The following is a 15,447-nucleotide window of genomic DNA, read 5'->3' on the forward strand; positions in this document are numbered from 1 at the left end:
AACTCCTTTAGATTTTTCTTATCTGTGAAGCTCTTTATCTGACCTTCAATTGTAAATGATAGCTTTGCTGGGTAGAGTAATCTTGGTTGTAGGTTCTTGGTATTCATCACTTTGAATATTTCTTCCCACTCCCTTCTGGCCTGCATAGCTTCTGTTGAGAAATCAGCTGACAATCGTATGGGTACTCCCTTGTAGGTAACTAACTGTTTTTCTCTTGCTGCTTTTAATATTCTCTCTGTCTTTTGCTCTTGGCATTTTAATTATGATGTGTCTTGGTGTAGTCCTCTTTGGATTCCTTTTGTTTGGGGTTCTCTGCACTTCCTGGACTTGTAAGTCTATTTCTTTCATGAGGTAGGGGAAGTTTTCTGTCATTATTTCTTCAAATAGGTTTTCAATATCTTGCTCTCTCTCTTCTTCTGGCACCCCTATAATTCAGATGTTGGTACGCTTGAAGCTGTCCCAGAGGCTCCTTACACTATCTTCATATTTTTGGATTCTTTTTTCATTTTGTTTTATCAGTTGGGTGTTTTTTGCTTCTTCGTATTTTAAATCTTTGACTTGATTCTTCGGATCCTCTAGTCTGCTGTTGGATCTCTGTATATTATTTTTGATTTCAGTCAGTGTATGTTTAATTTCTAATTGGTCCTGTTTCATATCCTTGAGGGTCTCACTATATTTCTGGGAGGTTTCTAGAAAATTCTTGAAAAACCTTATAAGTGTGATTTTGAACTCTATATCCAGGCATTTGCTTTCCTCCATTTCTGTCATTTGTGACCTGTTTCTTTGTCTCCGCATTTTTTATGCTTCCCTGTGTTGATAGAGTGGCTTTCTGTGCTAAGTGTCCTATAGGGCCCAGTGGCTCAGCCTCTCCAATTACCTGAGGTAGACACTCTTGGTGCACCCCCTTGTGGGCTGTGTGCACAGTCTTGTTATAGTTAAGCCTTGATTGCTGTTGGTATCCCTGGGAGGAATTGACCTCCAGGTCTATTGGCTGTGAGGATCAGTTGTGTCTACAGTGGGAGAACTTCTGTGTTGGAGACACCCTTATAGGGCATGACTTGCTTCAGTGGAGCTTTGGCATTCACTGAGTCTGACCCCTGAGTGAGTCTCTCATGGATGTGAAGAGTTGTAATCTGGATGATCTCACTCTGACCACTGGATAGACTGGCTCTTGGATCTCCAAGGAGGTGCAAAGTCAGCCACTGCTTGGGGCCACCCAGCAGGAGCTACAGAGAGATCTTCAGATTCCTCCTCTTCTTCTGGGGTTTGGAGGTGCCCAGATGAGGAGCAGCTGTGAAGTAATGCAGGCTGCTGACCAGCCTTAGGCCTTCTTTTGGAAGCTCTGGGGTTCTCTGACCCAGCTATACTTTGAGAGGTTTTTAGGTGGAGAAAGGCCAGGCGATTGGTATGCAAAAGCCTCTGTGCACAGCTTGGGTGGGGTTGTAAATTGGGTGGGGCGGGGTCTCAGGGAATCACCAGAGCGGAGCAAACCGCAATGACTGCCAGTCTGCTTTGCCTCGGAGAGGTCCTGGGGTCTGTGTCCCAGGGTCTGTGTCCCATGGCCCCGTGCAGGAACAATGAATGCTGCAAGCATCTCTGCGAGAAAGCTGCCCTCACGTTCTGGCCTGATGACAGACAGTACAGTTTCTCTTCATATGAGTCTGGGTCCCCAAATTCTCTCCCAGAACTGGAGTTCAGAGCAGTCAGAAGTTTGTATCTCCCTCCCAACTGAAAAATACAACAGTGTACACAGCTGCCAGCCCCTTTCGTGTGCACCTCCTCCATACCTCAACACTTCCACACCTCTGTACCTCCTACCGGACTCAATGTGCCTTTCTCTTTTCTTCTAGTTGTAGAATTTCCAATCAGCCAGCCTTCCCGTGGTTCTGGATGATATTTGTTTTGCCTTTTAGTTGTAGTTTTAATGTGGTTGCGCGCAGCAGCAAGTTCAGGTTTTTACCTATGCTGCCATCTTGGTTGTTCTCCAATATTTTTTATTGATTTTGGAGAGTGGAATGGACAGGGAGGGATAAAAACAACTATGATGAGAGAAAAATCACTGATTAGTTGCCTCCTGCACGACTCCACCCACACACTGGGAATTGAGCTTACAACCCATGTATGTGTCCTGACAAGGAAAAGAACCAGTAGTATCACATGAGCTCATCATTTGTGGGATATAATGAACAGTATAAATTGATGAACAAAAATAGATTCTGAGACATAGAAGCATCGAAGAGACTGTCAAACTTCAGAGGGAGGCCAGAGGAGGGAAGGAGGGGGTAAGGGATCAACCAAAGGACTTACTAGTATATGCATGCATATAAGCATAACAAATGGACACAGACACTATGGGAGTGATGACATGTGCTGAGGGGTAGGGGTGGCTGGGAGTACTCAATGGGGAAAAAAAGAGACATATGTAATACTTTAAAAATAAAGACTTGAAAATAAATAACATAAATATCAAACAAAACAAAAAAACCATGACCTCCTGGTTCATAGGTTGAGGCTCTATCATTGAGCCACACCAGCTTGGCTACATTATTTTAAAATTTACAAAAATACATGTATTTTTTATTGTTGATAGTATTATAGATGTCTCCCATTTTCACCCTTTGTATATATTCTTTGGTGGATCTCTTGCATTCCTCTCTTCCCCTCAGAGATCTGTCAGTCTGTTCTAGTTAGCCAGGCCTCTGGTCCCAACTTCTCCCTCCCCAGGCTTCACTCCCTATACCACAAAATCTTTATTCACCCAAGTCATTGGCTGGGATGCCAGTAGTTCCCTGCGCGGTGGAGAAAACTACATTACCCAGAAGGAAATGCGTCCACGTGGGCAGAACAAAAGGGCATTTTGGTGTCTGCGCATTTGGTTAGGGCGGGACTTCCACCTTCCTCCTCAAGGTGGTCATTTTAACCGCAAGTCTTTTGTTCACAGACTCACAGGCTTCAGGGCACTGGTGGTGAGGAGGAGGAGGCCTGGGAGGCAGCGCGCCTGCTGTGCGGGGTGTGTCTGAGGCTCCTTGAGCCCCAACAGCCCGAGATTGGCGTCTCCGTGCCTCCCGGACTCCTCTCTGCTCACAGCGTCCCCGCAGCCGGACCCCATTTCACCCTCCAGCCTTGGGGACGGGCGCCTCTCAGGTGCCGCCGCCCAGGTCCCAGCGCTCAGAATGGTGAGTCCCTCGTGGGTGACACATGGCTGATGGGGGAAGAGGGTGAAAGGCCGCAGGGCCCCCTTGTGAGGACGTGATGGTGCGACTGAGCAGGGAGGACTCGGGAACCCGGGCCATAGATATTAGGGTCGCGAAAGGAGGAACACAAGGGCCAAAAAGGGAGAAGAATTATGGATTTATTAGGCCACCTGGAAGGCTCGAAAACGGTCCTGTTGAGGGACTTGGGAGGCAGAAGCTGGTCCTGAGGCTGCCACAGCGTCACTTGTCTGGTTTTGCTGCTTTTCTGGGCCTGGAGCTGAAATACAACTGAGGCCTAGATGTGATCTTTAGGGAGGAAAAGGTCAGGGGTCTTAGTTGCCTGACTAGTTATTTGCTAGGGGAGGGGAGGTACCCTGGGGAGGAGGTTCTTGTTTCCCAGTTTTGCCCCTTGCTGGCATCTGGAGCTCTTGTAGGTCCTGAGGCAGGATTTCAAAATAGGAAATTCTGTACCAGTTCCAACCTCTGCTGTGATGCCCAGGGTTATGAGGAGAGGGATTATCTGAACTGCCCTTTTGTGTCGGATATGGTGGGTTACGGGGACAGGTAAAGACTGATTATTGGGGTCTACATCTGCATTGGGTGAGCGACAGATGAGGGTAAGGCGGAGTCTGGTGGCTGTAACAGGGGACTCCAGCTCACGTGATGGAGGTGTTCCAGGGATGGGTTTTAATCTGGAAAGGTGGAACCATGGGGTTTGCTCTGATAGTTTAGCTGCAGTGGGGTGGTTAGGAGTACCTGCTAAAGGCCTTGCCATTGAGGCTGTAAATTATTTGATGGGTGGATTTCCTTTATGAGTACTCAGTCCCCTGGCTGTAGAGGAGTAGGGAGATGTCTCCCATAGAAGGTGGAGGGAGGACTTGATCAGCATGTTCTCTCAGTAATTGTTGAATGAGATTTAAAATGGGGACATAGCCCTGGCTGGTTTGGCTCAGTGGATAGAGCATTGGCCTGTGAACTGAAAGGTCCCGGGTTCGAGCACACGTGCCCGGGTTGTGGGCTCGATCCCCAGTGGGGGATTTGCAGGAGGCAGCCGATCCATGATTCTCTCTCATCATGTATGTTTCTGTCTCTCCCTCTTTCTTCCTCTCTGAAATCAATAAAAATATATAAAAATAAATTTAAAAAATAAAATAAAATGGGGACATAGACTCCGAGAGGGGTCTCTGTGGAAGGGAAGTTTCCTAATAAGATGGGTCTTCCATACATGAGTTCAAAGGGACTAAAAGAGGAGGGTGCATGGGGGGATTGCCCTGATGTGCATAAAGGCTAGAGGTAGGAGAGGAGTTTAAGGTTCTTTAGTTTCGAGAGTTAATTTGGTTACGTAGGACTTAATTAAGGAATTTGCCTTTTCTACCTAGCCTGAAGATTGGGGCCGGGGTGTGTGTGTGTGTGTGTGTGTGTGTGTGTGTGTGTGTGTGTGTGTAAGTTCCACAGGATGTTCAGAGTGGAGGAGACCTGTTGAGTTATTTGAGATATGAAAGCAGGTCCATTATCTGATTGTAATGAGGTGGGGAGCCCGAATCTGGGAATGATATGCTGAATGGGAGCTTGTGTGACCCTGATGGAATTTTCAGAAGCAGTGGGGAATGCTTCTACCCAGCCTGAGAAAATATCTACGAGGGTTAAGAGATATTTGTTTTGTTTTCTAATAGATATGTGAGTGAAGTCAATTTGCCAGTCTTGTCCAAGAATTTGGTCCCTGGCCTGATGAGTGGGGAAAGGAGGTCTAATCTAACCTGTGCTTGGGGAGATAGTGAGTAACAAGTAGAACAGGTTTTGGTGACATCTTGCAGTAGGAAGTCTAGGCTAGGACATGTGATGAGGGGTTTTAGGAGTTGTAAATGTATCCTACACGTAGGGAATTGTGAATAGCCCATAAGATATCACGGGCCTGTCCCTGGGGAAGGATATATTTTCCCTGAAATTTTAACCATGGATCTTCCTGCATAGGGACTGAAGTTCCTCTGGAGAGTATTTGGGTGTTATATGGGGTGTAGCTAAGAGTTGAGGAGACGGAGGCTTCCTCTGAGCTGTTGCTTGGCCTCCTGGTCTGCTTTGTTATTTCTCTTTATTGCGGGATCATTCCTGACTCGAGTCCTTTGCAGTATATGGCTTTTAAGAAGGCGAGAAAAGGGGAGAGAGCTTCCTAAATACCAAGCAGGAAGACCTGTTGAGGCATTCAATGATAGTGTCCAGGACTGTGAATGAGCGGTGGAAATAAAGAAAGTCTAGGCTCAGATATAAGGGCTTAAGACAAAGGAGAGAGCCTGGGTGGGTCTGCTTTAGCTTACTAGGAGAGAAGGGGTCTCTTAGGACGTCAGGGGTGGGCAGGTCCTTACTCACTGGACAACACAAACCTACCCCTTAACAAATAACACACTTTAAACACACTCTTACTTTCAAGAAACTATAGATTCAACTAAATACAGGAGACTTTCTGTAATAAAAACTAAGAGCAAGTGAATTAAAACGTGTCTAACAGTCAATGTTTCAGTATTTTATGCTATTTTAAAATATTTAGATGTTTATCATTTAACTCAGCAATGCTCCAAAGCCTTTAAGATACCAAAGACTTTGGAAAATTATGTGTATGCACATGAGGCTGAAGAAAAGGCAGGGGAGGAGGGAGCAGGCCCTGCAGCCTGTTCCCAGTCCTCCAGCTGCTTTGCATTTAAAACTGCCACATTTTCCCTAACAGATAACATGCTAAGGTTTGGGTGATAATGAGTTCAGCTAATGATAGTAGCCTGACTGTTAAGTTGCTAGTTTTGCAGTAAAGAGAGTTGTTCTTTGGGCAAAGGGGGCAGTTGGTGAGAAGGTGCTGAGGTCAGAGCAGTTCTCAGAGCATTAAAGGGGTGAGAATGCTGGCCTTGGGATCTAAAGGCTCAGTAAGGATTCCCTTTGCCATGTTATGTCATAGAGGAGCTTTGTGAGAAGACTGAAGTTGGGAACTCAGAGGCAGTTGTACCCAGTGAGCCTAAGAATGGAGAGTATTTCTTGTTCAGAGGAGGGGATAGTCATGGTGGAGATAGGGCATTTACAGTCTAAGGAATGGTGCAGCTTTGTGGGGTGAAAGTGAAACTGAGATAGGTGACTGTCATTTGGGACAACTGGGTTTTATAAGAAGATGCGTGGATAAGAGGATGTGCGGTAGCCCTGGTCAGGCATTGGAGTAGAACTAGAAAATAGTGAATGGGAATATTTAGTAAGATGCAGTGTAGAGGTGAGGTGGCCAATGGCTGTAAGACTAATCTGTCAACCCAGTAATAGAGACTAAAGAGGGGACAAAGGTCCCAGCTAATTTGGGGAGGGCAGAATAAGTGGCCCCAGTGTCAATTAAAAAGGAGATTGGTTTACCTGCCACCACGTCGTTACCTGAGTCTCTGACTTGGTGCTGTAAGTCTGTGGGACCTTGTCAGGGCCTGGGTAGCTTCAGTCTTCGGTGGCCAGTAAGGAGGTCTGGGGGCTCCAAACCGGGTCCAGAGGGTGGTCTTGCTGAACTGGCTGATGGTCTGACCTGGAGGGGCCAAACTGCAGTCTGATTTCCAGTGGCCTTCCCTTCCACACTATGGGCAGGGCCCATGGGTTTGAGGAGGACTTGATCCAGTGTCTGTCCTTCTTGCATTTGAAGCATGGGCCCGGAAGAGTCTTAGCCCCTGACTTATCCTTGTTTGAAGGACCGGCACTTCATTTGGGGTTTGTGAGAGGTAGCTAGGAGCTGAAAGCCCTTCGTCTGGATCTCAGGCTTGGCCTGTTCTCACTTTGTTTTTGGATTTGAGGCTCCTTGTCTCTATTATTAAAGACCACGTTAACGAGGTCTTTTTGAGGGGTTTGTGGACCTGTGTCTAATTTTCGAAGTTTATGGTGTAATGTGGGGGGCTGGTTGGTATATAAAAAGGGTGTTCAGAAGAAGGGTTCCTTCTGGGGAGGTGGGTTCTATGGTGATAAATTTGTGTAAGGCCTCCATGATGTGGGAGAGGAGGAGAGCTGGGTTTTCATCAGGGCCCTGAGTGATTTCATTAAGTTTGTCATAATTGACTGCCTTATGGGCAGCCTTTTGAGTCTGACAATGAGACAGGCTACAGAGCCAGCGCCCTGGAGAATTGACCTGATAGCCCCATCTTGGGTCAGTTCTGGGGATTGTGTTAGTGCCAACCTGGTTGGCCACCGAGTCCTGTCTATGGAGGGCACAGCGTGTTCCTGAGCTGCTACAGATGTGCTCCTTCTCCTCTGGGGGGAGAGAGGACGACAGGATGACTTCGATCTTATGCCAGGTTAGGTCATAGGACTGGGTCAGGTACTTAAATTCTTTAGTAAAGGTGGTCAGGTCGGTGGAAAAAGACCTGAGATGCCTCAATCTGTGTGAGGTCGGACATGGAAAATGGGATGTGTACCCAGACAATACTCTCAGTTCCTGCTCCCTTCCTCAGGAGTAGAATGGGTGATGGAATAGAAGGAGCTATTGAGGAAGGCAGTCTTCGGGTGGCCCTAGAGCAAGTGTTAGGTGAGAAAAGCCTGTATTGGAGCTCAAGTTCTTGGGATTTGGGCTCTCAGGGGCTGGGGGAGAAGGTGGTTGCAGGTTAAGAGGGTCTGGGTTTTAGGAATCTATCACAGATGAGGGAAGAAATGTGTAAGGGAGTGGAGGTCGGTGGTCTGCTGGGTCAAAAGTAGATTCAGCCCTAGCCAGTTTGGCTCAGTGGATAGAGCGTCGGTCTGTGTACTAAAGTGTCCCAGGTTAGCCGAACCGGTTTGGCTCAGTGGATAGAGCGTCGGCCTGCAGACTCAAGGGTCCCAGGTTCGATTCCGGTCAAGGGCATGTACCTTGGTTGCGGGCACATCCCCACTGGGGGGCGTGCAGGAGGCAGCTCATCGATGTTTCTAACTCTATATCCCTCTCCCTTCTTCTCTGTAAAAAATCAATAAAATATATTTTAAAAAAAATTTAAAGTGTCCCAGGTTTGATTCTGGCCAAGGGCACATGCCTGGGTTGCAGGCTCGATCCCCAGTAAGGGGGATGCAAGAGGCAGCTGATTAATGATTCCCTGTTATCATTGATGTTTCTATCTCTCTGTCCCTTCCCTTCGTCTCTGAAATCAATAAAGAAATAAAATTTTTAAAAACCCAGAGTTGTCCTGAAGATTTAAGCTAATCAATTAAAAAAAATAGTAGAGTCAGAATCAGAAGTGTTAGGGGTATGATGTTTTGTGTGAAGGAGAAAGATCTGATGGGTAGAGCAGAACTGAGAGAGAGAGGATTGGGACTGAAGGGTGAAAAAGGTCTGGACGTAGGGAATCTCTGACCATTTTCCATTCTGGGGACAGCAGTTACCTAAATTGTGCAATGTGTTAAAATTAAAAGTGCCATTCTCAGGCCATTGAGACTTCTCATCTAGTTTATATTGTGATCAAACAGTGTTGCAAGGCAATATGAGGTGGTTGGGCATGGTCTCCCCCGTGAGTGTGCAGAGGGAGTGTGCGTGGCCCACGAGAGAGGAAGGGTGAGCGACAGACCAGAAATCCAAAGGTGACTGCTTAAGGCAGGTGTCCCTGCTGCTAAACAAAATCACCATAAGACATGAGAGGTGACCCTTTGGACTGGGTGTCCTCAATCCAGAAGGACCCATAGCCAAATGGCTGAGGAGTCTTCTGGCTTAGTGCTAGGACTTTTGAGACGAAAGACTTTCAAGAAGTCAGTGAGAGAGAGTGGGCAGAAGACTCCAGATGAGGGAAATTGTGGATTGTCACTCACCTAGAGAAGATTGGATGGTGTGGGATGGAGGGTCAGCAGTGGAGGAGCGGTTCCCGATCTTGCATCCTCCTTGGTTGGCTCAGGAGGGTCCATAAGAGAGGGAGGCCTAATTGAGGCCAGCAATCAAGTTACATGAATGGATTTGGAGGTAAGCTCAGGTTGAGTTGCCACTGCCTACTGCTCTCCAAGTAGCAAACTCGGGGTGACCGAAGCTGGGGTGATGGCTCCCATCCTCACAGAACCCTCCTGGGTTTCAGCACCAAATGTTAGGGTCACAAAAGGAGGAATGCATGAGGCCAAAAAAGGTAAAGTATTATGAATTTATTAGGTCATCTGGATACCAGATGGGCTGAATCCCAAAATGGCACCAGCACCGTGGGGATCCAGAGGTTTTTAAAGGACTCTAGGCAGGCTTTTTCTGGGTGGAGAATTCTCTGCAGGTCTGGATTCTGGGAAACTCCAGAGGGGAGAGAGAATGGTCTTAGCAAGTGGAATGTGGTCTAAGCAAGTGGAATGTCCATTGTGAAGTAGCCTAAAGGTCAGTTCCCAGGGGAGGGGGTATCGGTTCAATTATTTGATCAGACCTAACAAATAGATGGTCGTGAAAAAAAACAGGGACTTTTCTGAGGTAGGGTTCTAACTTTTCCTAACATTACTCAGAGGAAGAACAGACTAGAAGACAGAGGACAGCAGTTGTGAACAGGAAGGAGAAGTTCTGTGAATGAAAAAGTAACTGGCAAGAGTGAGCACTGAGGACTGAGCCCTGAGATAACACAGGCATCTGGAGGGCACCTGGCTTCTGGGCTGGGCAAGGGCACTGAGCAGCCTGAACCCCTAGATCTTGGTGGTGTTTGCCAGGCTCTCAGCAGACCATTTTCTTTCCTTAAATTCCTGCCAATGAAGAATGAATTAGGTGTACCAGTGTGTGCAGCTTATTTCAGGGCTTCACACTCTTGTGGCTTCTGTGATAGTGGTGTCCTGGGATTGTCCAGCCGCTCTGGTAGCCCTTGGACCTGGGTACTTTGAACAGACACTAAGCCCAGGATCCTAAGGCCATGACTAGGGCTTCATGAAGTGAATCTTGTTTTTGGCAACCAGTGTAATGAGCGGGAGGTCCTCCAGGGGATAGGTCCCAGAATGTGCAAAGGCTTGGAGTGAAGAGTGAGCTGATTCAGGAACCAGCAGCTATGTTTTTTTAAATATATATGTGTATATTGATTTTAGATGTAAAAGGAAAGGAGAGGGAGAGAGACAGAGAAACAGTAATGAGCAAGAAACAACCCCTACTGTGGATCCAGCCGACAGTCCAGGCATATGACCTCACCAGTGCATGGGTCAGTGCTCAGCCAACTGAGTCACATCAGCCAGGACTGTAGATCACTTTAATATAGAGAATCATGGTCAGGTTGATAATGGTATTAGAAGCTAAGAAGGGACATTGTGAGCCTGAGGACTGGCTTTTCTGCTGGGGCCACTATTTGTGGGAGGTGGGTATCACAACACAGCATAGGTACAGAAGTTGTCATGTAGAGTATTGGGGAGAGAGAATGGTTTTGCAGTAGCCAAGGCCATTAAAGGTTGAGTGGACCTGAGATTAATTGGAGGCCAAAGAGTTATTCAAACAAGATGAGACTAGGGCTGGTACATATTTACTTCTCTAAACACTCACCAGGATTTTGTTGTGACCCTTGGCGTGGCCTGTATGTGGGGAGTTACAGTCAATCTTGTGGATTATCTTAGAGCAGTGGTTCTCAACCTTCCTAATGCCGCGACCCTTTAATACAGTTTCTCATGTTGTGGTGACCCCCAATTTTATTGTTACAAATTGAACATAATTAAAGCATAGTGATTAACCACAAAAACAACATGTAATTATATATGTGTTTTCCGATGGTCTTAGGCGACCCCTGTGAAAGGGTTGTTTGACCCCCAAAGGGGTCGCGTCCCACAGGGTGAGAACTACTGTCTTAGAGGCTAGAGCAGGGGTGGGCAAACTTTTTGACTCAAGAGCCACAATGGGTTCTTAAACTCGACCGGAGGGCCGGAACAAAAGCATGGATGGAGTGTTTGTGTGAACTAATATAAATTCAAAGTAAACATAATTACATAAAAGGGTATGGCCTTTTTTTTTTTTTTTTAGTTTTATTCATTTCAAACGGGCCGGATCCGGCCTGCGGGCCGTAGTTTGCCCACGGCTGGGCTAGAGTGATCATTTCTGTGACTCACTGTGCATGGTGCAAAAGGTCATCGGGGCTGGGACTTGAGTGGCTGTTAAGTGAGAGATGTTGACAAGCATTCTCTGGACCAGCGGTCACCAACCCTTTGGACTTCACGGACCACCAGTGGTCCATGGACCATCAGTTGGAGACAGCTGCTCCAAATATTTCCTTAAACCAGCGGTCGCTAACCTTTTGGACCTCACAGATACCAGTGTTCTGTGGACCACCTGTTGGCAACCACTGCTCTGGACAACACATGCTGATTAATCACCATGAGGCCAAGGAGAGGACTATGGGCACTGGGGCTGAGGGAGTGCACGTGTGAGAGAGGTGTGGTAAAGAGTGTTGTGCAACTGGGGAAGGAATGTGAACTCATGGCCACAGTACCCTGACATTGACATAAGAGTGAATGATGGGAGAGTCCATCTCTGGTGGTGTCTGGATGATCCAGTAAGGTATATTTTAAGGTAATTGCCTGTGAAGAGGGGTGTTTTGGTGCTACATCCTAGGTACAGAGCTTAGGTGCCATTTAACTAACCACCTGCCTTTTGTTGTTGGGGGCGACACATTGGTTGATAGCAATGAGATACATCAGTGGTACCCAGGCTTCAAAATCTCCACTGGCATAGGTAAGGGAATAGGTTAAGGGGAAATAGATTATAATTTTGGAAAAGAAGGTGATTAGGAAACAATTTGTCCTCGACACAGCAAATTTGCATTACCATTGAAATTGTGCCTCTGGGAATGAAGCTGTGTGAGAGAAGTGTTGTTCAAGGAACTATGAACAGCAGGTAGTGCAAAGCGATGGCCTCAGCACCTTGGAATTGGGGTCAAGAGGGTGAAGTGTGATGCCATGTATTTGGTGTCCTTGAGAAACAATCTGAGGGACTACAAGGGTATTGCCTGACAAGACCAATATCAAATCACTTACACTCTCTTTATGGACAGCATCTCTTTTTTTTTTTTTTTTTTTTATTAAATCTTTATTGTTCAGATTATTACATTTGTTCCTCTTTTTTCCCCCCATAACTCCCCTCCTTCCAGCTCCCACCCCACCCTCCACCCTCACTCCCCACCCACTGTGTTCATCCATAGGTGCATGATTTTTGTCCAGTCACTTCCCGCATCTCCCACACCCCTTTTTCCCCCAAGAATAGTCATTCTATTCCCTTTCTATGTCCCTGATTCTATTATAATCACCAGTTCATTCTGTACATCAGGTTATTTATTCACTTGATTCTTAGATTCATTTGTTGATAGATGCATGTTTGTTGTTCATAATTTGTATCTTTACCTTTTTCTTCTTCTTCCTCTTCTTAAAGGATACCTTTCAGCATTTCATATAATACTGGTTTGGCGGTGATGAACTCCTTTAGCTTTTCCTTATCTGTGAAGCTCTTTATCTGACCTTCAATTCTGAATGATAGCTTTGCTGGATAAAGTAATCTTGGTTGTAGGTTCTTGGTATTCAGCACTTTGAATATTTCTTGCCATTCCCTTCTGGCCTGCAAAGTTTCTGTTGAGAAATCAGCTGACAGTCGTATGGGTATTCCCTTGTAGGTAATTGAGCCTCTTTCTCTTGCTGCTTTTAAGATTTTCTCTTTGTCTTTTGCTCTTGGCATTTTAATGATGATGTGTCTTGGTGTGGTCCTCTTTGGATTCCTTTTGTTTGGGGTTCTCTGCGCTTCTTGGACCTGTAAGTCCATTTCTTTCTCCAGGTGGGGGAAGTTTTCTGCCATTATTTCTTGAAATAGGTTTTCAATATCTTGCTGTCTCTCATCTTCTGGCACTCCAATAATTCTGATATTAGACCGCTTAAAGCTGTCCCAGAGGCTCCTTACACTATCTTCACACTTTCGGATTCTTTTTTCATTATGCTTTTCCAATTGGGTGTTTTTTGTCGAATCTTTGGTTTGATTATTGTGCTCCTCTGGTCTGCTACTGGGTATAATATTCTTTATTTCAGTCCGTGTATGCTTACTTTCTAATTTCTTTATCGTAGCATCGAGGGTCTCATTAGTTTTCGTGAGGCTCTGCACAAATTTATGGCAAGCCCTCAAAATTGCGATTCTTAGCTCCATATCCTCCATTTCTGTCATGTTTTTTTGTCTCCGCATCTTTTATGCTTTCTTGGTGCACCCCTTTGTGGTCTCTGTGCACAGTCTTGTTCTAGCCAAGCCTTAATTGTTGTAGTTAACACTAGAGGGATTTGACCAGCAGGCCGACTGGCTATAGGAATCAGCTGTATGGAAAACGTCTGCCTTCTGGGGAGGCGCTAATCCAGCCTTTGCCTGAGGCGATCGGCAAATGGCTGTGCGCAGGGTTTGGGCGGGGCGGGATCAACAGGGCGGGCGGAGGGAGCAGTTATGGCCGCGCTCAGTCCCGTTCCCAGAGGCTCTGCTTCTCAGAACCCCGGCAGCCGCTGCAAACCTCGGAGAGAAAGCTGCCCTCAGGTTCCAACTGATGCCGGATAATCCCGCTTCTCCCGTTTGAGTCTGGGTCCCTAGAGACTCGCCCGGATCCGGAGCCCAGAGTCTGAGACTCACTCCCGACAGAAAACGACAACCGCGCCCTCAGCCACCAGCCCGCTTTGCGCGCGCACCTCGGTACCTTTGTATTTTCCACACTGCGCCGCCTCTGAGCCTCGATTTGCTGTTCTCTTTCCTTCTAGTTGTAGAGTCTCTCTTCAGCCAGCCTTCCTGTGGTTCTGGGTGATGTCCGTTCCGTCTTTTAGTTGTATTTTTGAAATGGTTGTTTGCGGCAGCGGTCTCCGGTGTTTACCTACGCCGCCATCTTGGTCTCCCTCCATCTCTCTTTTTAACCTATGATTTTGACACCCACTCTATTGATAAGAGTCAGTGTGGCGTACATGGGAGCTCCCGAGCTCAGGTATCTTCTAGCTGCTCAACTGCCTTTATTTTTGTGGGAAGACAAAATATCAGTAGGAATATAAGAAGACAGTGGCTTTCATGGGATGAAGGCCTGGTGTTTTCTCTGATATGTAGAGTGGAGAGAGCAGATGGATGTGGAGGGTAGGGACTAGACAGACTTAGAATCTTAAGAGTGAATCTGATCGCCAAAACCGGTTTGGCTCAGTGGATAGAGCATCGGCCTGCGGACTGAAAGGTCCCAGGTTCGATTCCGGTCAAGGGCATGTACCTGGGTTGTGGGCACATCCCCAGTGGGAGATGTGCAGGAGGCAGCTGATCGATGTTTCTCTCCCATCGATGTTTCTAACTATCTATCTCTCTCCCTTTCTCTATGTAAAAAATCAATAAAAATATTTAAAAAAAAAAAAAAAAAAAAAAAGAGTGAATCTGATCATGGGCTATACTGTCCCCATTATGGCAGGATGTGAACTTTGAGGACGTGGAAGTGGGTGCTCCTTGATGAGGCTCAGAGACTTCTGTACTGTAATGTGATGCTGGAAGTTTTTGCACTTGTATCATCTGTAGTTAAGACCTTCAAGTTCTCCCAGTTTCCTGAGGTGATGTCCTCTCTTCCTTTATTCCTCAGCCATAGCTTGCTCTCTCCCACAGCCAGAGCATGAGCTCTGCTAATTCCCCCCACTGTCCTGTCAAATGTGCTATGGCTGCCAGGGATGAGCTGGATGGAGATCCCTGAGCAAAGGACTCCACGAACATCCCTAACATCCATTACCTCAAAAAGTACAGGAAGTCAGGAGTCTTGCAGTGAGCTTAATGGGTACAAGCTTGTACTTTCTCTTCATTGGAGGCTGACAGTGTCCACATGCATGGCTGCAACTCTTTCTCTAGGTAAAGGTTCCTATGCCATGTTATGGTCTTTACTTACATGTTCCATGGGCTGTTCTTGTAAGACACTCATTGAATAGTTTGTAATATTCTCTTCCCTGAATACAATAGTAAGCTATGTTGCTTTGGGCAAAAGCTGGCTGCTCATCTCTTTATTACCTGTTCCTTTGTACTGCTGCTTCTGCAGTATTCTGCAGCATTGATTTGCACATATGTTATGAGGTGCACATGCATGCTTACATAGTCCTTGACACCTGCTACTTTTTAATTGGATTTTACTTGGAATAAGACCTAACCAACCTCTTGCACAGCTTGCCCCCTTCCCCAGTCAACAAGCCCTGATGAATACTGATTGTTGAAGGATGAGCTGGAGATTCATATTCTCATCCATGTGGTGCTTGCCATGTTTGTGTCATATTTCTGGTGAGGCCTCCCTGTTTTGTGATCTTCATCAGCCCAGAAATTCACAAGAACATTTTATTAATCCTTCCT

General features: G+C 46.4%; 1 protein-coding gene across 3 annotated transcripts in view; it reads left to right on the forward strand.

The window, feature by feature from the left end:
- The first annotated feature begins 2,915 nt into the window (after positions 1 to 2,915).
- The window catches only part of LOC138998514 (zinc finger protein 551-like), a 43,629-nt gene continuing 31,097 nt past the window's right edge, over positions 2,916 to 15,447 (forward strand). For all 3 annotated transcript variants that reach the window (XM_070400654.1, XM_070400653.1, XM_070400656.1), the window contains exon 1: positions 2,916 to 3,176. Coding sequence is in view for 1 of the 3 variants with exons in the window: in XM_070400653.1 (XP_070256754.1) it covers positions 3,174 to 3,176 (3 nt within the window). In the remaining 2 variants the exon portion in view is untranslated. The remainder of the gene's footprint in view (positions 3,177 to 15,447) is intronic.

The sequence above is a fragment of the Myotis yumanensis genome, unplaced genomic scaffold (assembly GCF_028538775.1).
Source record: "Myotis yumanensis isolate MYYU_CA2020_CCGP unplaced genomic scaffold, mMyoYum1.0.hap1 SCAF_20, whole genome shotgun sequence".
NCBI classification, from domain to species: domain Eukaryota; kingdom Metazoa; phylum Chordata; class Mammalia; order Chiroptera; family Vespertilionidae; genus Myotis; species Myotis yumanensis.